Source organism: Melozone crissalis, unplaced genomic scaffold (assembly GCF_028551555.1).
Source record: "Melozone crissalis strain CALT ecotype California unplaced genomic scaffold, PUWL_Pcris_2 ptg000075l_1, whole genome shotgun sequence".
NCBI lineage: Eukaryota > Metazoa > Chordata > Aves > Passeriformes > Passerellidae > Melozone > Melozone crissalis.
Genome location: NW_026535852.1, coordinates 1,543,410 through 1,570,280, shown reverse-complemented (window position 1 = coordinate 1,570,280; position 26,871 = coordinate 1,543,410). Strand labels below are relative to the sequence as shown.

The 26,871-nt window shown below is 43.0% G+C and overlaps 1 protein-coding gene across 1 annotated transcript; it reads left to right on the top strand.

Annotated features, from left to right (window-relative positions):
* The first annotated feature begins 369 nt into the window (after positions 1–369).
* On the top strand, positions 370–26,481 carry SH3BGR (SH3 domain binding glutamate rich protein). Its single transcript, XM_054290035.1, has 7 exons — positions 370–426; positions 6,709–6,894; positions 13,085–13,165; positions 19,623–19,841; positions 22,915–22,944; positions 24,968–25,075; positions 26,062–26,481. Exons 1-6 carry the CDS (start codon positions 382–384, stop codon positions 25,031–25,033), a joined length of 627 nt encoding a protein of 208 aa, XP_054146010.1. The 5' UTR covers positions 370–381; the 3' UTR covers positions 25,034–25,075; positions 26,062–26,481.
* The last annotated feature ends 390 nt before the right edge of the window (positions 26,482–26,871 follow it).

The window sequence follows — 26,871 nt, the reverse complement described above, 5'->3', positions numbered from 1 at the left end:
CCTTCTCAGCTGTCCCTTCCCCCTCTCCCAAATATTTCTCCAGCCCTGTCTCATTGGTGCACTACTCTCCCTTGCCTTTTTTGGGCTGCCTCCCTGTCAATCTCACGCAATAAGGCCAGGGGCAGGTGCAAACCCCTTGCTCTGGCTCTTCTTACTGCCCAATCCTGGTCCCAAAATACCCCAAGAGCCAATGGAGTGGGAAAACCCGGGACCCCGAGGAGAGGGAGAGAGGGCAAAGCAGCCGGGCTGCAGGGGGGAGGGAGCATCCATTTAGCACCCGGCTTAGCCCAGGAGCTCAGGGACATTTTGGATTCCTCCAGGGATCGTGGTGACTCGTGGGTAGCAGGGCTGCTCTGCTGATTCACTCCCACCGCTGCCAGCATGGTGATCAAAGTGTTTGTGGCCACATCTTCGGGCTCTACAGCGGTAGGTGACACCTTTAACATCCTCCTGGGATCAGGGTGGGGAATTAGCCCAGGAAATGCCAGGAAAGAGCCTGCATGTGATGAAAAACCCGCTGGAATTCTTAGCATTTTATTATTTTTATTCTGCCCTGACCAGCTTATTCTTGAAGGTTGCTCAAGGTGTAGAGAATTCCTGTCTGTGTGAGCTTTTACAACATTTTCATCTAAATTACCTGTCATTTCATAGATTTACTGCTGTTTGGGAAATTATTTGCAATATATGTAAATTGAAGAAGGAAACAGTGGGTATTGTGTTTGTGCAAAAGCGACACTGGACTGTTTACAGAAGAAAATTAAGTGTTTGTTTTTAAAAGAGACTTTGGGACACTGCTCCTGCAAAGGGGGAACTCTGCCTAAGAAAGAACCTGGAGCTGGATGAAGTTAGAAAAACTTATTTCCCAAGCTCCTTCTTTTCCTGGGTTTTGGGAGGTATTTTGTTTATTTAGTGTTTTCTTTTTGGTTTTGTTTGTTTGTGTTCATTTGTTTGGGTTTTTCTGGGTTTTTTCTTGTTTGGCTTCTTGGGGATGGTTGAACTGTTTATGTTTGTTTGGATTTTCGGGTTTTGTTTGTTTGTTGGTGTTTGGTTGGGTTTTTTTAGTTGGTTTTTTTTTTTTGGTGTGTGTGTGTCTGTTGAAATGCTATACTGATGATTTTTAGCATTGAGATCTACTGCTGTAGCTGTCAGCAGAGAGTATCAGCTGAAGGGAAGGGCATGTGAATAGTAGGGAGGTTGGAAGTCCGTGGGAGGTGGGAACCGGGGAAGGACTGTTTCCTTTTATATCCAGTTCCCAGATGAGCTCAGGTTGCAGTTTTCCTTTGGCACTGCCTCCCTCTCCCTCCCAGTGACACGGCTAAACAAACTGGCTGGGGCTGGCACAGAGCTCTGACTACATCTCTATCTCCCTGACACCAGCTGCATTTCTTTAAGAAGATTCCAGAGTGGAAAAGCTCCAAAAAACACCCCCCATTTATGGGGCCATCATCTGTAGGGAATGAACCAAGGGTCCTTTACGGAAGTTCATTTCCTTCCTTGCTGAGGAAATTTGCAGTTCTCTCACCAGCCTGTTCCTAAGCCTTACATTCTAAAATTACTACTGTTATTTAGCTTTTTAAATTTTTTTTTTAATAATAAAATTCAGATACAAGAGGAAAACAAAAGAAGAGAAAGTTGGGAATTTCAGGTTTGGTAGCTCGCAATTTGTAATGAACATTCACTTTATAAATTGCCATGGGCATTCTTCTTGCTCCTGTTTGGCCTGTTTTGATCTGGAGACTCCAAAAGAAAATGATGGAATCTTCACAGGGTGATATTCCTCTGTATTTGCTCCTTTCTGGTGTGCTGGGTGTGTGTATATCTGTAGCAATCTCAGCATGGGTTCAGATCACTGATTCTGAACTGCAATGCCAAGTACACCTGAAGCAGTTTTCCACATTTTCTGATGAACATGGATGGAAAGTATCTTTCAATGAACCTTTAATGAGTTCTGGTATACATAAAATAAAATAAAATAAATTCACTCACACAGGGAGTTAGCACAAACCTCAATATATCACCAAAATCCTATTCTATTAAATAGAAATGTTGTATCAAGCATGTACAGCTTTTCCTGAGGAGAATTAATTTAATCCCTAAACAGTTTAAATTGGAAGTTTAAATTCTCCTATTAGTACTGGTGAACTCTTCAAATTTGGTGGCTGATCCCATCAAATGCATGGTGTTGATTTTGAATTCAGGATAAGATGGGCCAAGCCTCTGGTGTAAATCAGCAGAGGATCACTGGCAAAGAATGAAAAATTCTCTATTTTATGTACTACATGGTCACCCTAGCAACTGCAAGTGGTTTTCATGTTAATAAATACTTTGTGCAAGTGAATGCAGTGAACCCAGTGACATTCTGGTGCTGTGGATCAGGTGCAGGAGTGTTATAATTCACTGTGGCTCTGGGGCAAATCTGCAGTCTCTATTTTTCCCCTTGATGCTTCAAAAATTTATTTTAAATATCTCCAGCTTTATTATCTTTCTGCTCCAGACTTAGCTGATATTGAACTATTCATTAAGGCAGGCAGCAGTGGAGACATTTATAGCACTAAAAAGCACTAAATGCTTGGCTTGGAGCAAACAATAAAAAAAATAAAATAATGTTGCTGCTAGTCACAGGGGTGTTTAGAATTTAGAATCCTGCAAGATTCTGAATTGTGGGAGAAAGAGGATTCATGTCTCACAGAGGACTTCTTAGAGTCTTGCTTTCTGCTGCTTGTGGTTATGACGCCTCTAAAATACTTCTATTTCCTGTGCTTTTGGTGACATTTAATGAACTTTCCCCCCTTCAAATCATCATCAAAAGCAGCATAACCAGCAGGGCAAGGGATGGGATTCTGTCCCTGTGCCCTGCTCAGGTGATTTCCCACCTGCAGAGCTGCCCCAGCGCAGGGAGGAGCTGGAGCTGCTGCAGAGAGCCCAGAGGAGGCTCCAGGATGAGCAGAGGGATGGAGCAGCTCTGCTGGCAGGAAAGGCTGGCACAGCTGGCATTGCTCACCTGCACAGGAGAAGCTTTGGGCTGAGCTCAGGGTGGCCTTGCAGGGCCTGGAGGAGCCCCAGGAAAGCTGGAGAGAGACAATGGCCAGGGGATGCAGGGACAGCACACAGGGAATGGCCTTAAAATGAAGGAATAAAGGGTTAGATCAAATATTAAGATTAAATTCTTCCTTGTGAGGGTGATAAGGCCCTGGCACAGGTTTCCCAGGGAATCTGTGGCTGCGTCTGGATCCCTGGAAATGGAAGGTTGGATGGGGCTTGGAGCAGCCTGGGACAGTGGAAGGTGTCCCTGCCCATGCAGGGAGTTGCAGTGAGATGATCTTTAAGGTCCCTTCCAAGCCAAACCATTCTCTGATTCTGTCATCCAGCCTGGTCCTGAACACTTACAGGGATTCTCAGCCCACAACCTCTCTGGCAATTCTTACACTCTAGCTAGATAAAATTTATTTAAAGCAAAATTTTTTGTTATTATTTTAAGGAACTAGTAGCTAGGGGTGGTGCAACTCAAGCTTTGCTGAAAGAAAAACTGGCATTGCTGAAATAATATCCTGCTCATCACCACTTTCCAAGTAATCTATGCCCAAGTAATTTGAATTCTTCCCATGCCACCAGACATGGGAGGGCACAAACAAGCCCCTGCATCTCATCCATTCTGGGAAAGCCTTTGCATGTCCTTTGTGTTGTTACACCCTAAATTTCCCTCTGTCAGTGCTGCTTCCTGGAGAGATTTTTTTGGTTGCCCACTTAGTGCCACCCACAACAAAGGTTTGCTTTGTGGTTTCACACTCGGTTGAGTCCCAAGTCTTTTGCTGTGCCTAAACCCCAGTGATGGTAAGCCCTAAGGCACAGCACATCCTCTCGTGAAAAATGCATGTATTTTATGATTGGCTTTTCACAAATATTCAAATGAATATTATATGTGTTGTGTTAGAAAGTAATGCTGTATTAATTCTCTTAAGTACTGTGTTAAATATAGTTTTAGGTTATAACAAAATGTTAAAATAGAAACGATGCTATGTAGGATACATTTTTTAAAGAAAGGACTAGCACTGAGGTAGCAGCCACAGGACACCTGAATTTTTTAGAGAAAGAGAATTTATTGCTCCAATATCAGGAGAAACGAACTTCTTCCCACCCCGAAGGCACTGTCAGGATTCAGAGGAAGAAGTTGACACTGACCAGACAGAATCCTGTGTTTGAATGGAATTTATGCATCATGTATGAGGTGTATGAATATGCAACAGGCTGTTGTTTTTAAGGGTTAATCCTCTGTTAATGGGTGTCCTTTTTTGGGCTTGTGCTGCCCGGAAAAAGTACCTGGACTGTCTGTAACTCTTTGTCTCTATTGTCTCATATTGTCCTAATCCAAATTGTCCAAATTATTATTACTCCAATTGTATTACTCTTTTGATAACCATTTTATTACTGTTAAACTTTTAAAAATTTAATAACAAGTGATTGGTGTCTTTCACACTCTGCTCTGTTTATCTCATTGTCATAGTCAGAAACTCCTTGCCTTTTCCTTTAGCAGCATAATTCCATGAAACTTCACTGCTTTACCTCAGCATTAATTTTTTCAGGCAATTTTTTGCTTTCAGGCCTGGTGCTGCCTGTGCATTATGAACCTCAGGCTGAAGAGAAATCAAGCCAAGCTTAAAAGTGAGAGCTTTCATAAGCAGGGGAGCACAGGATCTCTGGCTCCATGTCCATTATCTCCTCAGAGGCAGTGTCTGTCTGGAGCAGCAGTTATTCCAGGAGCCCCATCTCCTGCAGTGCCTGTGTCCAGAGGGACAGGCTGACCCTGCCCTTGCAGCTGCCAGCACTTGAGTGGCCTGGCTCTCAGAGCATGTGATGGTACCCCTGCTGCTGGCTCCTGCAGATTTTATTAACCATTTACACAAGCATTATCCTGCCACTTTCTCCAGTGAAATGTCCCTTGAGCAATCCTTTCTGCTGCCTGGATGTGTTCTGCAAATAACTCTGCAGCTAAATGGGCAGTAATGAGATTGTTTCTGTTTAAAAAGAGAAAATAAGAATAGAAATAAGCAGCTTTGAGGTCTGTCAGCTGCATGGCTTTTGACCACTTTGGATTAGTGTTTTCATTCAAAGTGATGCACTTTCTTTAGCTCACTGCAAACCTCTATTGTTGTCACAAAAATGTACAGAATTTTATGTTTGTTATTTTTTATTAGCAAGCCTGTGTATAGACAGATGCTTCTTTGTTTGTACAAAGAAAAGAAATTTTATCTACTCATGAGAATTCATCTTTCCAGGATAATAGGCTATCACTCTACTTCAGCTCTTCTGTTTTATTAGATTATGGAAATACATAATCCCTGATTTACTTCTCATCTCATTGCCTGTCCCTCTGATTTACACTAGCTTGGTGTCACTTTAATTTCAGGTGTTCAGATGTCTGACATCTGAAGGACGTGGTTTCAAATCACAAGATATAAAAATTACCTTGATGTCTCATTCCAGCTGTGTCTGGGGGCAAGTTCTTTAAAAGCTGCATTCCTTTAGTAGGGAAAGTCAGTGAGTGTTACATTTTCAGAGTACATGGATGGGTTATAAGCTCAGTGCCTGCACAGAACCAGCATCAGAGGGAATAAAAGGGCCATGAGGGAATTTTAGGTGTCAGAGAAGCTGTGTGTAACAAGATTTATTTGTACATAACATGTTCTTCGTGGTCCAACTGGAATCTCATTCTGTAATGGGGGATTTATTTAAGCACAGGAGCTCAGCTGTGCTGGGTTTTCTTGAGCCTTAACTCATATTAATATATATTATATCTCAAGGAGCAATGGCCATAAACTAAAACCCAAGAAATTCCACCTTCCATGTGAGGAAGAACTTTTTACACTGAGGGTGGCAAAGCCGTGGAACAGCTGCCCAGGGAAAACAAGGATTCCCCTTCTCTGGAGACATTCCAAACCCACCTGGACACTTTCCTGTGTCACCTGCTCCAGGTGACCCTGCCTTGGAAGATCCCTTCCAATCCCAACTGCTGTGTGATTCTGATTCTGTGAAATTTATTTATACCTAACATTAAAGAACAAAGAGAAATGTGGTTCACAGAAAGCTGAATGTCACTTAGGTTGGGAGGAAGAAGGAGGATGTAACATGCTGAGGAAAATCTGTATATTTTCTGACCTTTGCTGGCTTGAGGCAGGATCACCATAGGTATCTGTACAGCACATTCCCAGATCTGGGAACACAGTAGGAGGCTTCCTGCTGAGCCTCATTTCTCAGCTGGAGCTGTCACTGCATCCAGGGAGGAAAGAAGGGAGCTGGGGGTGGGTGTGTGGTGGGAGGGATGGAGTGGCAGCACTCTGGGTGCTGACAGAAAGTGTTGAATCTCAGCTTCAAAAACTTTGAGGGCTACTGGAAAAGTGAATCCCACTTCAGGAATTTCCAACTTTCAGGAAGAATTTTTCCATGGAAAAAGAATTGGAACAGGCTGCCAGGGAGGTTTAGATCCCCATCCCTGGAGGTGCCCAAGGAATAACTGGATGTGGCACTCAGAGCTCTGGGCTGGGGACAAGGGGGGGATTGGCCAAAGGTTGCACTCAATGATCTTGGAGCCTTTTCCAACCTAAAACTTCTCTAAACTTGACAAACTTGCCTGAATTCTTATAACAGCAGTTGCTTTTAGAAAACCATTTTCATTTTAAAGAAGGAATGTTGTTCTCCCTCTCTCCTACCCAGATCAAAAAGAAGCAGCAAGAAGTCGTGGGCTTTTTAGAGGCCAACAAGATTGACTTCCAGCAAATGGACATAGCAGGAGATGAGGACAACAGGAAATGGATGAGAGAGAATGTCCCAGGTGAAAAAAAGCCTCAGAATGGAATTCCCCTCCCTCCACAGATCTTCAACGAGGAGCGGTACTGTGGGGTAAGAAGCTGTTGGGAAATTTAAATATTCCAGAGAGTGGCTTCTCACAGAAAGGGACTCTTTTCCATTAACAGGAAGTGTCAAACAAACTCCTTAAAACAATTTGAGATTCGCTGTGAAAGAACAATTCTCAGGAAACAGTTTTTTATTACAGAAAAGCAACAAAACAGATTTTTTTATTTTTGAAAGCAAAATATGAATGGAGGGAAAACTGGCTGAAGAAAGTTCTTGAAGTTTCAGTTAATTTTGATGAAGAGTATTGATATTTTGTTTGTTTGGACTTATCAAGGACATCAAGTAGATATCTGAGGTACCAGAGGCTCTTCTTTTTCCATTATATTATACAAATAAATAGGAATGTTTGTTTACGGGAATAGTTCTAGAATGTGGTTTGAATTAGTGGCATTATATTGCTTATTCAATAAACATCCAACCCTTCATAACAGCAACTGTAGCACTCATCAGATGCTTTTATATTTTCATATGTGCTTATAACAGGTTCTTTCTCTTGAGACAGTTTGTTCAAAGCACAGAAAGATAACAATGTTCCAGCAGGAATATTAGGACTGTGAATCAAAAGAGATAATCTGAGACCTTTTATTTTCTCCCAGTCTGGGTGGAAATGCCCAGTCTGGAAAGTGCTGAGATCTGCTGGCTGGAATGGACCTGCAAAGTGCTCTGGAATGCAGGGAACACAGTGAGCCTGGTTTGGAGTTACTGCACAAATCCAGTGTGAGCTCCTGCAAGGTTGTACTGGGATTTTCATGCCACTGAGTTTTCAGAATTAACTTCAGTGCTCTCAAAGCAAAAGTTCATAATATGAATATTGGAGTGCAGCTGTTTTCTCATTTTCTCATAGAATTCCTAAAAGAGAAGTTGGTGTGTTGGAGCTCATGTGCATTTCAGCATCCAGTCTGCACCAATAAAAAGTATAATTTGATATATCTTGCTCTGGGTTTTGTGGCAGCCAGTGCTGCAATAAATATTTCTGATGTTCCTTGGAGAAGTATATAAGGAATTAAAGAATAATTGCCTTATAAAGTGTTGCATCTGGTCAGTCTTGACAGTAAATGATAAATACACAGTTTTTCCTGCATGTCTGAAGCTATTTCAGGAAGCCAAATAATCTACATATTGAAATAAATTCAAGTGAAGAAATTCTCCTTTGCAAAAACATCTCCATGGGGAAAGAAGTTGCAGCTACTGATTTAAAAACTGAATCAAATTTACAATTAGTCTAAAAGTCTCCAGAATTCTCATGTGCCCAGCTCTTAAAGCTCAGAGCTAATGATCCTAAGTGGGTGCATAAAAAAGCCTAATTTATGGCATCATTATTTCCAAATAAATAAGGTAATGAGACTCCTATCAGTGCATGAGCCTTCCCCTTCTCCCCAGGGGAAGGTGCCTCGAGGGAGCTGCACAGGGAGTGTGATGTGGGCGGAGAACATGGCCAGGGGCTGCCAAACTGCTGCAAAATCCTCCCGAGTGACATGTTCTACAATCAAACCCTGGGGATTTGCATTCTGCCAGCAGAGCCATCCAGAAATCCAGAATTGTTTCAGGCTGGTTAATGTTTGTCTGATGCATCTTCCCCTGTGTCCCACTCCTTTGGCCTCAGTCATTTTATTAAAAATATCCCTGAGGATTGCAAGGGTCTGTGTGCAGTATCTTGAACTCATGAAAGTCTTTTTAAAATATATTGCTCTCATCAGTTTTTAAGGGCTTCACTCTTGTGGCACCTGAAAACCTTAGAATTTGTAGCCTGGCTAAATGCAGGCAGTTCATTCCCATTTCCTGCTATGCCCAAATCACCCTTTAGCTTCAACAGCCCAATCCAGTATATTTGTAAACGGGGATTGTATCCTGTATTAACCTTCATTTTGCTGAGGTAAACCAGTCAAGCTCTTTACACCTCTTGCATTTTTTTGTAAGATATTTTCCCTTTCACCTTCCTGCTAATTTTTATTTTCTCTGTTCACGGTCAGTCTTTTCTTTTAGATCAAAGCTGTTACATTTCATTTTCCCCCATTCCTCTTTCTGGGTTCACTATTTTCCCACATTTCCCTTCTTATCAATGGTCTTATCAATTGTTCTTATCAATGTTTGGTTCCCATTCACACATGTGTACACACATTACATCATGATGGCCTGGGAGATCTGGCCTTGGGAGATAAAAAGCCAAGGTTAAATAGTTCCTTTCTTAATCTGAGAAAGAGGGGTTTGGAGACATGACAACTTTCAACTATTTTAAGGGCTGTGAATTATTGGTCTGAATTCAGTATTGACCCTGCTTTGAGCTGGAGGTTGGTCTAGGTGGTCTCCTGAGGTTTCTTCCTACCTGAATTATCTAGGATTTTGTAAAATATCTTTTTGTAAAATATGTTCTGTTCTGCATCCACTGGAGGTGGGATGAGCTGTAAGGGAAGAAAATACAGCAAAGAAAGTTCAAGTCAGACATCAGAAAATACATTGTTTTCAGGTGATCACCTCATTACCTCATTAAAGGTGGGTCAGAACCAGTGGATCAGAGTGAGGCAATGGTTCCTGCCTTGGAGAAATTGTCCTTTGGGACCTTGTCCAGTGTCCTATTCTGCAGTTCAGTGAAAGTTTTGGAGTGGTGGAAAGGAAAGGGGGACAGGTGAGGAGTCTTCTGTTTGTTCTAGAATAGAATGACATGATAAAAAAGCAAAACCCTCAGCACATCTGCTTTCCTGCTGTTACATTTTCTGTATCTTCATTTTCTGGGTGACCATGAAGATCTGCTCCACTCCACAGCTTGTACTGCAAAGTGAATGATTCTTACAGATGGATTTTTATAAAGATACACTGCCTGGGAGCAGCGTTTCCATGAGGTCAGAGAAGCATAAAACTACAAAATAGCTGATAAAATAACTCAGATCTTATTTTTCTCCCAGATCTTTGGTATTGCCACTTGAAGAAATAGATTAGAAATTGATTCATTTTGTATGCCTGGCTACAGCACCAATTTCAAGTATCCATTCTAATCCAGCAGTGCTGGCAATTATTTCCTCATTTGATCTTTTTCTTAAGCTGCTTCTTTGCTCATGTCTAGACAGACGTCTGCATCTGTGTCACTTGCTAAATATATTGAGCACTCTGTTGCTCTTGTTCTTTCTTTTGCTTGACAAAAACCCTTAGAAAACTAAGAGAGAAAGGAGATGTAAACTTCTGGTTTTCTTTGTAAGCTGAAGTCCCTGTTTTCTTCTGTAAACTGAAATCTGTAGAATAAAGTTCCCTTATGTGTACTTTAAAAAACATCTCTGAATTATTAGGTAAGGCTTTTATTTGATGTTGGAATGTACATTTTTCAGCCCAGAGACCAACTGTGTCCTGAACTGCATCCAGAGCAGTGTGGGCAGAGGTGGGAGGGAGATTTTGTCCCTGTGCCCTGCTCAGGTGATTTCCCACCTGCAGAGCTGCCCCAGCCCTGCCCCAGCGCAGGGAGGAGCTGGAGCTGCTGCAGAGAGCCCAGAGGAGGCTCCAGGATGGGCAGAGGGATGGAGCAGCTCTGCTGGCAGGAAAGGCTGGCACAGCTGGCATTGCTCACCTGCACAGGAGAAGCTTTGGGCTGAGCTCAGGGTGGCCTTGCAGGGCCTGGAGGAGCCCCAGGAAAGCTGGAGAGAGACAATGGCCAGGGGATGCAGGGACAGCACACAGGGAATGGCTCCACACTGACAGAGAACAGGGTTAGATTAGATATCAGGAGGAAATTTTTCCCTGTGAGAGTGCTGAGGCCCTGGCAGAGGTTGTCCAGGGAAGTTCTGGCTGCCCCTGGATCCCTGGCAGTGCCCAAGGCCAGGTTGGACGTTGGGGCTTGGAGAAACCTGGGACAGTGGGAGGTGTCCCTGCTCAGGCTGGAATGAGATGATCTTTATGGTCCTATCCCAACTCAGGCCATTTTATGATTCTATCATTTATGTAACTGCTAAAGTCAAATTTATGGAAATACAGGGACCTCTGGAGGTTTGTAGTCCAGCCTGATACTCAGAGCAGGTTAGCTTTAAAGTTAGCTTATATTGTCTGGGGCTTTGGCCATCTGAATTCCAAAAGGCTCCAAGGATGGTGTTTCCATGCTCTCTCTTCGTGCTCTGATCTGCTGCTGTACCTAGCACTGAGGGAAGAATTTTCTGCTGATGTCCACTTGACAAATTGCACCACTTAGACCATTTATGTCTTTTCATACAGATAAAACATAATTGCTTACCTGAAGTAAATTACTCCTTATTTTTCTTACTGCCTGCCATGGGAACAGTTATCTTCAGTCATTCAGCAAATGGAGATGTGAACAAGTCACCATTAGTAAAGCATGGCTGCAAATACACCATAAAAAACTATTCCATGATCACTGGAGACTTTCCTTTATCTCTTATTTAATACATGATGGCTTTCTCCTCAATGTAAGGAAATAAGTGACCTTCCATTTACTGTGAGATGTCATTGCACACTCCCTGTTTCCAAGGAGCCCCTGATATCACAGAAGATTATTCCCACTTCTGATAAAGACTTGTCTGGTCATTCATACATTTTACTTGTGTCCTCAGGTCTGCTTATCTACAAGGCTTTGTGTTTCTGGAGGATTTTAGTACACTTGCCATGGGCTACCTTTCCTCAAAAAGTCCTATAAAATATCAAGTCCACTTCATGGCTTTTCCTTGTTGTTGTCTTCTCTTTGTTCCCCAGCCCTTCCCATGTCATATCAGGGTTGGCTCAGGCTGCTTTGAGTATGGAAATTTCCTGTGTTTGTGTGGCCATGTCAAATTGCAGCCCTTCAAATTGCAGAAAATCCTCATTTTCTTGTTTGCTGAAAAAAAATCCATGATCCAATCCTAAATCCATGAGCCAGATGCAGACAGTGCCTGGCTTGGATGAGAAGATGGTCTGAGAAATGGGTGCCCTGGAGCAGCAGCAAAATGTGCTCCAGGGCTTCTCCCAGACAGAGCAGTTCCCCCTGGGTGTGACTGTGTGAAAGCCAATCTGTCCCTCAGATAAATCACTGAATTGGGCTGTCATTTGTCCTGGCTGTAAAGCTCTTCCAAACTGCACTGAAATGTCATCAATTCCATTCTTGTTGGCATTAAAGTCACTTCAAAACCATCCACTCCAGCCTTTCCAATAATTTATACTCTGGAAATACTAAAACAGCTCAATAAAACAGCTCAGCTCCTAACCTGGCTTTACAAACAAGTCTCAAGGATGATTCAGCACCTTATTATTTACAGGCTTCTATTCCTGGAGGTATTTGGGATTAGAGGAAGGACGATAACATGATCAAGGCAGCAGGGCAGGACTCAGCAGGACATGTTCAGTCTCCTGTCTCAGAGCTGGCTGGGATTCTGGGCCACTCACTCTAACTGGAGATTCTGCTGGAACTTAAATATTTGTTGCTTTTACCTGTGTAAGATGTGAGTTGTGAAGTTCCCAGTGATAAAAGTAGTGATAGCAAAACTTCCTTAATTGATAAGAGCGTGCTGTACAGGTGAAAGCAGTAAAGGGCATGCAAGCTGTAGCTGGCAGGATAGGAGGCATCTCTGGTCTTCTCAGTTCCATCTCCACTGAAAACAGGCATTTAATGTAATGATTTATAATTTCATTTCTGCAGTGCACAAGACATTTTGGCTGGTACATGGATATCAGAGAGAACAGCACAACCCTTCCCTAAGTTAGTCTGAAAATAACATCATTTTCTAACCAGACTGCCTTTCTCTAAAATGAAGTTTCCTTGTTACCATTTCACTCGAGCTATCATGTTGACTGTTGCCTTTATTTGCCATAAAGGAGTTCCAGGGTATTTTGTGTCCTTACTCACAGCAAGTTTTATTTTAACATTTAAAGGGAATAGCTTTGCCTTGGAGTGTACAGCTGAGGCACGTTAAAAAGAGACACTTAATTTTATCTGATTCTGCCATGGATGGGATATAATTAAAGTGTAAGTCTCTGGAGAGATTTGCTCATTTCTTCATTTTGCCACTCTGTGTGAAACTCCCTTTATCTGTGTTTTCTTCCTGGGGCTTGGATAACGCAGACAATTTTACAAATGCATGGTCATTCTCATCTATGTAGGATTTTCCTGGGCTGGGGATAACAAAACTTCCTTAATTTGCCTCTTCTCCTGTGCTTTTTGTTTGATTTTTGATACCAATTCTCTGTTGTTTGTTTATTCCTTTCTTAGGATTTTGAATCCTTTTTCTCTGCCAAGGAAGAAAATATCATTTATTCGTTCCTGGGCCTTGCTCCTCCTCCAGGCACAAAGGTATGCACTCCTGCCCTTCCATGGGCATCATTTATTTGATTTTAATAAAAGATGAACACTGGCAGTGACTCAGCATGTCACTTAAGAGGCAGTGGCAAGCAATATGTTAGATGTTGGAGCAGCAAAGTGTTCTTAGGGGGGAAAAAAGTGGCTGCTTCAGTAAATAGTAGGAAATACTTCTTTCTTGCCTTCTTTCACTGCAGGCTCGTTACCATGGCTCCAGCTGATGGGTTTGTTGTTGTTGTTGACACAAGGAGTGTTTTATTATGTTCAGCTTTTAAGTGTTGCAGGCTCCCTCCCACAATTTCTAGGTGGTGCTGGTCACAAGAAGCCTTTTCTAGCTCCTGACAACACTGGGCAGGGCCAGTCCTGGTCCCCAACACAGGGTTGGGATCAGACCCATCCCATCCTTCACTGGCACCATGGAATTCTCTGCCTCTGCCTGCAGGAGGAAAGGGCTCACCCAGCCCTTCACCAAGTCCCTTTGGCAACTCTGCCTGTGGTTCTCCATCACTTTTTGACAATATTCTAATACATTTCTGGCAAAAAAACCCCATTTTATTTTGGGTTTTTTTTTTCCTGGTGTTGTTTTTTACAGAAACCAATGTGTTTTTTTCTTTATTACAATAATCTTCTAATTAGAAGTTTTATAACTGAGACTGTTACAGCTCTGCTACCCTGAGCTCATAAAATATTGACATCTTTAACGTGGGTGAGCCAACAAAAGAAATTAATCAAGAGAGTGACGAGCCAGAGCCACAGGAGAGCTCTGCTGCATTGTGGTGACCTGGCTGGGAGGTGCCTTGGAGCAGGAAATCTGCCTTGGTCCAACTGCAGCAGCTTTGAGTGAAGAACACCATTGGAAATATTTCTTTATCTTCTTCTGTAAAAACTGAGGAAAAAAAAAAAAAGGAGCCTTTGCTAAGTGCTTTGAGAGCCACAGCTGAAAACGCACTCAGGGGTGTTTTAAATATCCCAGTTGTTATAAATGTCTTTGCCACTGAGTCCCTGCGTGATAAGGAGAGTGATTTAAACTTTCTGCTTTAGCTGAGCCATCTCCCACCCAGGGAAATAAAAATGACTTGCCTACCTCACAAGGGTCTTGTGAGAATTCATTTAATTAACATCCACAAAGCCATGAAAGGCTTAAAGGACTGCAGGTATTACATATTATAGTCATTATAAAAGATATGTGGAGAATCAGTGAGATAAAGAAAATTGCATTTTTCCACCTTCCCACTCCACAGATTATCTGCTTCTTCATGCAAGGTCCTGGTAGATTCCATATCTGTGAAGCAAAGTAACAATTTTTCAGAATTCATTCGTTCCCAGCTGTCAGCAGAGGCTATTACTGTTTCTACTTTGTGACAGCCTTGGAAATGTTGAAAATAATATGTTTGGTACATTCTGCTGGGCAGATTTGTTTGTCAGAGCCATTGGTAGCAGGCAAGTCTTGTTTACAGTGATTAACTGCTGCCTTGGTGGTGGCTTCAGGCCAGGGAGCACAAATAAGTGAGAGTGTTTGTAAAGTCCCTGTGAAATGTGGAATTCTGACAGTCTCCCTTTCAGAGTCTATTCCTGTTTGTGAGAGACACACACTTCTTGCAGAGGTGTTTCTCAGCATCTTCACTGCAGCAGAGGCTGCCTGCTTTGTCATGAAAAGAATTCTCCTGCTCTGCTTCTTCTTCTCTTTCTGCTTCTCCCTCATTCTCTGCCAGCTCCACCTCAGATAAGCACAATGCATGGCTCGTGACACTGATTTCCAGCAGCATAAATCTGGAATTGTAAATCAGGTGTGGAAGAGATGGTGATGGTGACACATATGACAAGGTTTCCTATTAATCCCTTCTTTAAAAAAACGTGTGGGTTTGGGGTTTTTGCTTTTCTGGAATGAAGAACCAAACTATGAAGCATGGAATCACCACAAGGCAGTGAGCATTTTCTTTCTAGGGATTTTTACTGTGCTGAGACATGACAAAGATTAATATGAAGCTGATACCTGTTTGATACTTTTGTCTTAAAACATTCTATTTCTTTTTCCATCCATCTTTTGTCTCATACTGCACCAAGACTGGAGAAGTTCTTTACTGGCCATGGTGCTGTTTCACAGCACAATCCAACAACATCCTGACCACGACTGTTTTGAGCTTATTTCCTTCCATCTGAGGAAGCAGATGAAAATTTTGGGGCTCCCTCAACAAATTATAACTTCCCAACAAAATACTTGTAGTTCAATTTATTGCCAATTCATTGCCATTGCTGAGTGCAAAAAATACACATTCCGTTCTGTAGATTCTCTTGTTCTGTTGTTTCTATAAATTTGTATATTCTGTATATCAGAGTGCTTCATCCAGTGCAGGGAGGAGCTGGAGCTGCTGCAGAGAGCCCAGAGGAGGCTCCAGGATGGGCAGAGGGATGGAGCAGCTCTGCTGGCAGGAAAGGCTGGCACAGCTGGCATTGCTCACCTGCACAGGAGAAGCTTTGGGCTGAGCTCAGGGCGGCCTTGCAGGGCCTGGAGGAGCCCCAGGAAAGCTGGAGAGAGACAATGGCCAGGGGATGCAGGGACAGCACACAGGGAATGGCTTCACACTGAAAAATTACAGGTTCAGATCAGATTTTAGGAAAAAATTCTTCCCTGTGAGGATGGGCAAGCCCTGGTCCAGGGTGCCCAGAGCAGCTGGGGCTGCCCCTGGATCCCTGGAAATGTCCAAGGCCAGGTGGGATGGGGCTCTGAGCACCCTGGGATAGTGAAGGTGTCCCTTTTCAGGCTGGGACAAGATGATCTTTAAGGTCCCTTTCAACCCAAATAATTCAGTGATTCTCTGATTCAGTGATTTTCTCCTACCCTGTACATTTATGGCCTTAAAGGGTGCAATGTGCCCATAAAATTGAGTGACTTTACAGGAAACAAATCCATATTTGTGGTGCTTCAGCAAGGGTCTGTTAGCTCCCATCACACTCTCTCCTGTTCCCTCCTGACCACAATGGTTTTTGTGTTTTCTAAAGCATCATTTAGCAGGGCTGAGCAGAACAGTTTTCTGTGCCTGAGAGAAGCAGCAGATGTGGTGCTTGTATTAATAAGTAATTTAATCTATTAATACCAAACACCTCCTCACCTGAAGGAATACGTGGTCTGGATTAGTTCCAAACATGGTTCAGGGCAGGCTGAGATTTAAGACCCAAAGATCACTCAAATTTGTGACAGATTTCTCAGAGGTCTTGTTTAATCTTGGATTATCGGCCTGAGTAGTGATGTCCCAATAGGATACACGTGTAGATCTAGCTATAATTAGTGTAGTTTTTATGTTTGGGGTCAGGTGTGTCAGTCTCAAAAGTTGGGTACATTTTTTTAAAGCTGGCACCACTTTTATGCTTAGTCTGACTCAGTGAACTCAGTGATTCATGTGATTTGAGGGTTTTTCAAATATTGTGCTTACTTGAAGCCTTAATCCCACTATTCTTGATCTTAATATACAGAATCTTGATATCCGCAAATCTGTAGATACTCAAGCTTAAGTTAGTGGAAAAAGGCTTCTCCTAAATCTGCTTTGAATTACAAATTTGTGCTGTGTGCATTTTATTTAAAGAGAAAATGACCTGTCAGCCAATCTTTAGAAATGGTACTTCATTTTGAATTCGCTGAAAATGAAATTCTGTGTTTCTATGGAGAGCCAGTGTGGCAATGCTGTTCTGAATGTCAGAGTTCTCCATATAATTAACAAGAACTCTGTGTGTGTGTATGTGTATGTGTTTTCTGGCTGATAACATGCTGCTTCTAGTTTAGTTCTCTCAGCTACAACTCTTTTTTGTGCCTTATGATCTAAGTATGTGATTCATCTGAGATGGATTCACACAAAAGGGTCATTTTAATTAGGGTGCTCTCTGTGGTTCTTATGTATTTTATGTCCCAGCCAAAAATCCTGAGTGTATGGATGTTAATGAAATGTTAATATCTGTGCTGAAAATAAATATTTAACCTATTTCAAGAGCAAGTTGGATGGGGCTCTGAACAACCAGGTCTGGTGTCCCTGCCCATGGCAAGGAGGTTGGAAAGAGATGACCTTAAAGGTCCCTTTCAACCCACATCATGGTCAGTGATTCTATTAATTTAATTTTCATTAACACTGTCCTTTTCATTTGAGGAACTTCTGCAAAGAAAGTACCTCTAGGAAGTTTCCATTTCCTTAAGAAAATAATGTATTAACACAATGTTGCACAAGAGAATTTCAGTGTATGTTTGTGTTACTACATATTTCAATCTTCAAACATTTTTTGGCTTCTGGGAGAAAAAATAAACAACAAACCAAGCCAAACAAATGTCTCTGTAGATCTGTTTTTAATAACAATGCCACTAGCACCAGAGTGCAGTGAGCCCACAGTTTTATGTGCACTTGAAATGAGACGATATTGCCAGAAAAAGAAATTCTCTTTTCTCCCTCCTCCTTCCTCTGGCTCCTTCTGCTCCCCTCCAGCTGCTCATTCCTCTCCCCAGCATCCCCCACGTGCTGGCAGCAACCCTTGTGCAGCTGTGGGACAGAGTGTGAAAGTGCTGTGAGCTAGGAAAGTTTTGCTTTTTAAAGCTTTTCCATCTTGATCAGCTCCTGCTCCACTTCCAGAGGAAGGAGAGCTTTGGGAACTTTGTGCCCACTCTCCTTTCACTGCAAGGAACTTGGGTGTAAAACTGACTTTGGATGTAAAACCGACTTTCCACAACTCAGGAGACAATTGCCAGAAGAGCACCAAGCCTTACAGGCAGTCAGGTTTCAGCAAGAACATCAAACTGCTCTGATATCTGCTTCCTAAAATTGCTGAGCTCCTTTCTGTCATTTCTGTCCCCATCCAGCAGAGATGTCAGCAGGAGCCCGTCTCTTATGTCCCACAGCACATCCTGGACAAAGATCCCTCAGCCAGCAGCTCTGGGGATAAAAGCCAGCCAGCCATGCCCTGTTCTGCAGAAAGAGAGCACTGGCTGAGGAAATCATCATGGGGACCCTGGAGGAGGATTGTGAAGTTTAAAGGACAGGGGAACATGAATGAGGGCTTCTGTTGAACTGTGGAGACAAATGAAATGATGGAAAAGCAGCAAACCCCAAAGCAAGCAGGGGGGTGGGCTGCAAGGGCTGGGTCACAGGGATGGGGAAGCCCTCTCAGGGATGTGCTGCTCTTCCCAAAGCCTGTGGGACTCAGGATGGCTCAGGACAGGAGCTCCCCTGAGTGCCAGAGGAGCCCACCCCAGATAACACCCATCAGAAGGGGTCAAATTTCCTTTGAATGAGTAAGGTCCTTTACCTCTCTACTGCAGATCACTCCTGAAATCTCCCACTGATGATGATTAGAATTTTTCCTCACAGCCAGTTTGTACTCACTTTGCATCTCCCTCAGCACTCCTCCTTGTCCTATCCCTGTCTGATGTTTACTCTGATCTATTTTGGGAGTGCCACCATATCCCCTCACAGCATCACTTCCAACAGATGAAAGCAATGAACTTTTTTTGTCCCCCTTTCATAAGACAGGCTCTCCACTCCCTCAGATGTCCCTGGAGCCCTCTCTGCACCTGCTCCAGGCTGAGTTTCTCCTTCTTGAGCCTGAGTGTCTAGGATGGCACAGAGCAATCTGAGGAGGCTTTGCCTCACCTCATGCATGTGAGGATCACATTTTTTACCTCTTTTATTGTCACATCACCCTCATGGCTCAGTTATCCCATGCTTACTTAAATACATCCATCTTTTTCTTCCTTGATGATCATTAACTGACAAGCTCCTAAAGTGCAATAGAAAAATCACTTTCTAATGTCTGATCCAGAACTGCTTGTCCCCAAATAAGGTGACTTTGCACTTCATGCTCTTGCATTTCATCATAGTTCTGCTGTGCCACTCGAGGCCTCCTTTTGTCTGACACAGTGTGGGAGCCACTGTGACCTTTCAGAGGCACCTGGCTGAAAGGACACCAGGATTTTTGTCAAACAAAGAACTTCCCAGGAGGTGCTTGGTTATGGTGCTGGAATGACCGATGTGGGAAGAGTTTCCTGGTGTTTTTAAGCAAGAAAGTTAAGAGACTAAATGTGAAATCCTTTATTACTTCTGTTTTCCTGGAGCTTTTGGATGATGTTTAATTGGAATTCATGCTGGTGGAAAAAGGGTTTTTTTCCCCTGAAACTCAAATTTGTCATCAGAGTGAACTTTGTTTTCTATTGAAATTTCCAGAGGAAGGTTAGAGAACCTGCTATGCTGAGAAGTGCTTGAATTCATGTTTTCCCCACACAGATCCCACCTGGTCAGCATGCCAGCAAGTGTTCTTTTCACAGGATAAATACACCCTAAAAGGAGGTATTTTCATTTGAGAGCTGAAGCAAAAATAGAAAAACACTTTCCCAAAAACAAGAAACTCAAGAATTTTATTGAAATGAGTTGTTGATTATGTGCCCTGAAGCTGACCATGAGTTCCCCTTTGCTGCCAGGAAACTGAAAAGTCTGATGCCACAGAGGAGAAGTCAGAAGCCACAGAGGAGAAGTCTGATGCCACAGAGGAGAAGTCAGAAGCCACAGAAGATAAATCTGATTCCAAGGATGAACATTCTGATGCCACAAATGAAACTGAGGCACACACAGAAGACAAGGCAGATGAAGGAGCTCCTGAAGAGGCTCAGCCTGACCAGACACCACCAGAAGGTCAACAGGTAATTTCTCCTTTCTCTTTGTGATCTGAGGGTTTTAGCTGTGCTAAGCACATGGAACATAAACCCACAAGGCCTCCTGGTATGCCCCAGGGTGACTGATTGTAGAATGTCTTTTGGATGTGTTTTCTTTGATATCAGGATGATATCATACCTGGATAAAACTTTGCTCTGATTCTTGAATATCAGCAGCTGCCTTTTGCCACTTGTTACCACAAGCTTTTTATTTTATTTTAATGGTTATTGGGAACCAGAGTCTAGTTATGGAGGGTAATTTAGGACTAGACATCTGAGTCCTGCCTGGATAAAAAAACAAATTGCTGCTCTCAATGGCCAGCAAGTGCAGTGCTCATAAATCTGGCTGTAAATGTTTGCTGCAGATCTGACAGTGACTTCTCCAGGCCTTGCAGAATCCCCTGGAGGAAAGGAGAAAGGGAGAAAGGGAGGCCAGTGTTTTCCTTGCTGTCTGCTCCTGCCCTGGTACTCCAGATCTCAAAGTGCAGCTCAGGGTGTCCTTTAAGGGTGACTTTATTTGGGTGCTGACTCTTCCCAGGGAGCCAGGCCTGCTTCTCAGGTTCTTCTGTGTTTGGAGATCAGATGGTCCCTGGGGAACATCCAGCACAAATGCATCATCTCTTACATCAAAGATCAGAATAAATGGAGTTTGGTTTGTTTTTTTTTTTTTTTTTTTCATCCAGCTGCAATATTTCTCCAGAGGAAACATCTCTGTGTAGGCCTTTCCCCACTGCCCTTTTTAATACTGACTGATCTGGTCACTGCTGGGCTGGAAAAGCCCCTTTTACACAGCCTCAGGCACATCTCACCCACTGGGAAGTCCCACTCATAATTTCAAAACAGTGATGAGGACAGACAGTCCTCAGTGGGAACTAAATTCCTCCTTAAGGAAAATTATATCCAAGTACTTTTCATGTTGCTGTGAATTTCAGCTGGCAGGTGAGTGCCATCAAACTCCTTTTTTTGGCTCATAAGAGGAGCTAAAACTGCTGCCTGACTTGGGTGCCTTGCCCTTCTGGCTGGCATTCTGCTTTAATGCTTTTCAAATGAGAGCAGAATGTTGGAATTTATCTGCAAATGTGTCAGGCAGCTGTGGAGGAGAGGCTTTGCACGGACATAATGCAGCACCACTCCTATGCAACCAGCACCTTGCTCCACTTCTCACAGAAGGGATTGGAGTTAAAAGTGGAAAATACAGATTTCTTTGTAGCTTTTCGGGGAGGGGAGAGGCAGAGGAGAGAGCACAGAAAACACTTTTTGCCCTGTTCCACCACCCACCTCTCGTGTCACCCAGGACAAATCACTTCAGTGCTGTGGCATCTGCCTGCCTTGCTATAGTTCATCCCAATTATCACTTCTGTTGGGATGGCATGAATCATTCTGTAGGAATTCTGCTGTTCTCACTCACTACAGACAGCACACAGAGGACAGGGTTAGATGAGAAGAGCATCTCTGAGGCAGCTACAGCGAGATGAATTCCACCTTTTGTCTCTGTATCTCATTTTTTGCTTGTAAAAGAAAGTAAAAATACCATTTCCAAACCTGAGCAGGGTTTGATGAAAGTGAAGATGCTCAAAGACTGCCAGGTTCCATCAGAGTATCTCCACTGGATGTTAAGTCCTGAAGGATAGAGGTATTTTCAACACAAACATTTGAAAGATGGCAGTTTTATGTTCCATGGCTGAATTAATATTCCAGTGGGAATTTAGTGCTGGAATTTTGGCCTCATTTATCATTGCTCCAAACCCCCCTCCAAAATGACTCCCATTTGTGGGGTGTAACCAAGCCAGCTTTTCTCCAGTGGCTTTGCAGGAGAAATGTCAGCGCTGTGGAAAATTCTGGAAGTCACCTCAGCCTTCACCACTGAGAAACCAGAACAAACTGGGGCTGGCTCAGCCCTGGGGCTGCAGGAAGGCTCCAGGTTTCAGGAGGCTCCTCCAGAGCTCAGTAGCAGGGGATGTTCAGTGTGGAGCTCTCTCCAAATCCTGCTGCTGCTCCTGGGAGATGCAGAAATGCAGAAACTCCAGGGTTTTGCCTGCATGGATGCAGTGCCTCCCACTCCTGCTTTGTCTCCTTTGGTTTTGATTTTCCTGAAGAGAAGACTGAGCTCCAGCTCACATGGAGCCTGCTGGTCACTCCATGTGCTGGTGATAAATTTTCTGTGGTTTCACTCTCTGATTTTGACTTCAGATTTAAGCTTGGAGGTTCGGGTATTTTTTAAGTGCTGTCCCAGTTAAATCAGTTTTCAGTACAGGCTCCCTTCAGGGCAAAATTATTTTAGAAACATGTTCAAAAATCATATTATAATGCAAGTCTGTATCCTGTCTCAGCAATTCCCCAGGCCATATTTAAACCTTGGCACTGCAGCTCACTCCCTTAAGTCATTCCATGAGAACTCAAATTAACCCCTCTGCCTTCTGTGTGGCACTGTGACATTTGCCCCTTGTCTTTGGGGTTTTGTGTAGGATCAGCTCTTTCCCCCATAGCCAGCTTAGGATCTAACATTAAATTCTATTCAAATTTTTTTTTTATCTCTCTCATCACTTCTGCTCAATCTACAGTCTAAAACCAGCTTGTATTATTTTTTATTTCCTGTTGAGCCAAGGCATCTGTTGCAGCCTACAACACTTAACAGAATCACAAGCCAGATTCTGAATGATGATATATAGCATAGATAAGACTCTATAATTCTGATTTACTTGCATTTTGTCAACCAGCTAATTACCAAAAAAACCCACAAAAACTCCACCTGAACAAGGAAACAAAACCCAGCTCCAAATCTTTGCTTGCCAATGAAGCAGTTTTGATTGGAAGTAACTGAGGAAAAGGGAGTTCAATTTAATGATTTTATAGTCCTTTTCCAATATAAAAGTTAAGCTTGAATGTGCCTTATTAATGTGAGTTAATTTGGAGGACAGTATCTCCAAATGAATCCAGTGAATTCCACATAATTTTCCTAAATTCAGTGTTTAACTTCTGATGTGTTTACCCATTTGTCTCATTTCCGACATTCTTTCTTTAATTTATCTTTTTAATATTTTCTTTTGTATCTCTTCTGTAGGAAGGCGAGGAAGAGCATGCAGCAACAGGGGTATAGTACACCTGGATATTTTATTATAATCTTTTGTTTGTGTGTATTTAATTCCTTTTCAGTCCTTTTGCTTCACTCAAAAACTGGTAAATTCTTATTCATGACAGTAAACCCACCACAGTCATATTCTGCTAGAGATAATAATTGGTCCTATTGTGGTGTTATTGACTGGGAACAGAGATGGGCCTTTAATCATTAAAAGCTGTAAATGGAAGGGAAATTGTCTGTCACAGAGCCTTCAGTAAAATTTGCCAAGGACTCCCATGACAAGTCCATCTTTGACAATCACTGACTGACACCATGCTGTGATTGCATTTTCTGTGTGAAAACTCATTCTGACAATTTAGGCAGCTCTGCCCATAAAGGAGATATTTCCCTCGTGAGAATTTCTAACAGCCAGGTGCAAATCCTCAAACACTTCTCTGCTCTGCCCAAACCTTCAGGATCATCCAGTGCCACCCCAGCCCCACCAGCATCACCCCCATCCCTGTCCCCAAGGCCACATCCAGACTCCTCTTGGACAATTCCAGTGACTCCAGACCTCCCTGGGCAGCTCAGCCCAAGGCCTGACCACTCTGCCAGGGAAATTTTCTGTGCCAATCTCCAACCTGAGCCTGCCCTGGTGCCATTTGAGGCCATTTCTTCTCATTTTTTCCCCTGCTCCTCCTGTCAGGAGCTGTGCAGAGCAATGAGGTCCCCCCTGAGCCTCCCTTGCTCCAGGCTGAACCTCCCCAGCTCCCTCAGCTGCTCCTCCCAGGATTTGTTTTCCTGGCCCAAAAGCTCCTGGAGCCATGAGCAGAGTGCAGAGGTTCCTGGAGAGGCTGCTGAGGGTCACCAGGCCTGGTTAGTGTTACCCTGGCGCACCAACTAAAGCTTCAAGCAAGAGAAAGGATAATTTTTCCCCCGTAAAGTTAATTGATTTGAATTTTGGATGGAAGTTGGTAATATCTGAAAGATGTGGCTTGTCTGTGTGCTCTCCTGGCCCTGTCTCAGAGTTCTGATGAGATAAAAAAGGCACCTTTCCTGAGGGAAAATGCCCAGAGAGGCAATACTCCTTTGGCATAAGAACTTCTAATCCACAGATGTTTGTATTGCATTTCTGGTTTTGCAGAATGATTCTTTAGTGCAATGTTTTTCCCTGAAAAACAGCCGAAACCAGGAATCTGCTTCCAGCTCCATTCCCAAGCAGGTATTTAAGCAGGATTTCCCTTCAGCAACTCAGGTGTGACTCCTGCACAGACAGGAGGTGCCTGGGAGGAGAAACAAAAGTCTGTGCTGCTCATGGATGACCTGCAGTCCTGGCTGAAAGCTCATTATTGATTCTTTGATTGGTTATTTGATCGTGCCAGGAAGAAATTCACGTCACTTTTGCAGTCCAAGCAGTTTGTGAAGGGGTGGCAGATTGAGATAAAGCTGATTTATACACATGGGAGTGTCTTTGGAGGAGCAGAGGAGCCCTCAAAGCAATTTCCAGCTGTTTTTCAGAGCAGAGCTTCATTTACTGTAGAAAGAGAATAAGCAGAGATTGTTGTCTGTGTCACACAAATTCCAGCTTTCAGATAAGTGTTGATTGAAGCAAAGGGCTGTTGTCTTTCAATTGTGTCATTTCTCCTGCATAAAAGAGAGAAATAAGAACTTCAGAGATAGAAACCAGGTTATATTATCTGATTCCAGGTGATTTTTAGATCATCCAGGAATCTAGTGCCTGTGCCATGAATCTCTAGTTGTTTACTGCTTCAGGAAAGTGTATGATTAAAAATACCAAACTTTTTGTCACATTTACACATATTTAATATTCTTATTTTGATTTTAAGCACCTATTTGCAGCTTAACCATGTGTTCTAACCTAAGAAGAGGGTTTTTATATTCCAGCTCTATACATTAATTCTGATTTTGAATCTCAAATGCATTTACTAGAAACAGAACAGTTGTAAAAGCAGAGCTTTGCATTTCAAGACTGTTTATTTTTTTTTCTTTCAATTCCTATATGGTAATTACAAATATTTTCTATTAAATAACAAAGGAAGAAGAAGAAAAGCAAGGAGAGGGAGAAGAAAAGGAAGAGGTGGAGGAGCAGGAAGAGTCTTAGTACAGCTCCCTATGGCACAATATTTCTTGAACAGGTTTTCAGGTAAATATTGAGACATCAAGCACAGTTTCTAAATACCCTTAAAGTAACATAAATCAGCAATTTTTTAAATTATTGTTGTGGATGGGCGAAGTTTCCATGCACAAAGTACCCAGCTGATGAGTCAAAAGTAGATTTAGCTGTTGTAGCTTGTCTTTCACATGGAATAAGATTTCATCCCTCTCCTCTCTTACTCAGCTACTGATTCCACTGCAGCTTTTAGGAGCTCTCTGCCTCACATGAATTCCTCTCTCAAATTTAGTTGAAAACTTAAAATACTGGTATGAAAGAGGAACCTGAGGAGAAATATGACTCAGTATAAAATGACTGAAAATAGTCCAAACTTACAACCACAAAAGAGGAAGCACCTGGCAGGGTTTGTCCTGTACAGATGTGTGAGAACACCAGCACTGCTCAAGTTCTGTCAGCATATGCTTTCTAATTTTAATTTTCAGGTTTTCTCCTTCCTATGTCCCTTCTCCCCTGCACTGAAATACAGATCAGAAAATCACTTACTGGGGAGAAACTCAAACTTAAAAGAGAGCTGGAATTTCCAGCAGATTTTCCATTGGGTGATGGGACTTCACCTGATCACAGACACAAAATGCTCTTTTTAGGATCCATAGACTCATGGAATGGTTTGGGTTGGGAAGGACCCTAAAGATGATCCAGTTCCGCCCCCTGCCATGGGCAGGGACACCTTCCACTGTCCCAGGCTGCTCCAAGCCCCATCCAGCCTGTCCTGGGCTGGATTCCCAGCTGACTCACACTCTGAGGTAGCTGCCAAAGGTTTCACCAGCCAGGTGCAGGTGGGATTTCCCAGCACCTCAGCAGGGCAGGAAATCCATCACTTCTTTCATGCTGCCTCTCCCAAATCCGGCTTCATCTGCTGCAGGGGGATTAATTCATCACAGCCTTGTCAAGAGTTCAGATCTGTGACTTCACAGAAGTGCTGAGTTCTGATTGAATTTTTCTTTGTTTTTGTTCAGGAAGCACCAGCTGGAGCCACCCCACCAAAGAAAAGAAAATCCCTTTCTCAAGCAAAGCACCACCACCTTTAGTGCCTGTGTGAACACAAAAACACAAACAGAACACAGCCACCACTCTGTCCCACCTGTAACCTTTATATATATATTTGGTATTCCAGTTGCTTGTTAAAAAGGATCTGCTGTCTGACAGATGGCGTTTCAGTCAATTGTTGTGTGTTGGGATAGTTTTGTCCGTGTCACATTTAGATTGTGAGCTCTCCATGGCAGGAACCACGTCTGTCTCCATGTCCAAACACTGCCAAGCACCTTGCTGCCACTCAGCAGCACTCACACCCCTGATGTCTTCAGAGGAAAAGAAATTCAGCACTGAAAACTGCAAAGAGGCTTCCTGTACACAAGCCATGTGAGTCACTTCTCCTTCAGCTGGCTTTTGAAAATGATTGAGATCCCCATTGTGCAGCTGTTGAAATAAATGTGTTTTCTGTCATTTCTGCTCTTTGTCTGCAAAAGCATTGATTTCACTCTGCTGCAGATGTTTTCTCCATCCTTAAGGTTGTGAGCTGTACAAAGCCATGGAATCATAGAATCATGGAATGGTTTGGGTTGGAAGGGACCTTAAAGATCATCCAGTTTCCACTCTCTGAGGTTGTTCAGACGTTCATCCAACCTGTCCTTGGACATTTCCAGGGATCCAGGGACATTTGACTTTAGCAGTTACATAAATGATAGAATCATAAAATGGCCTGAATTGAAACGGGACCATAAAGATCATCTCATTCCAGTCTGGGCAGGGACACCTGCCACTGTCCC

Excerpts from the sequence above, each read along its gene's own strand:
- SH3BGR (XM_054290035.1), top strand. The coding sequence starts at position 382 with ATGGTGATCAAAGTGTTTGTGGCCACATCTTCGGGCTCTACAGCG. Across the intron at positions 13,166-19,622 it reads CTCCTCCTCCAGGCACAAAG|GAAACTGAAAAGTCTGATGC; the intron begins GTATGCACTCCT and ends CTTTGCTGCCAG. Across the intron at positions 19,842-22,914 it reads CACCACCAGAAGGTCAACAG|GAAGGCGAGGAAGAGCATGC; the intron begins GTAATTTCTCCT and ends TCTCTTCTGTAG.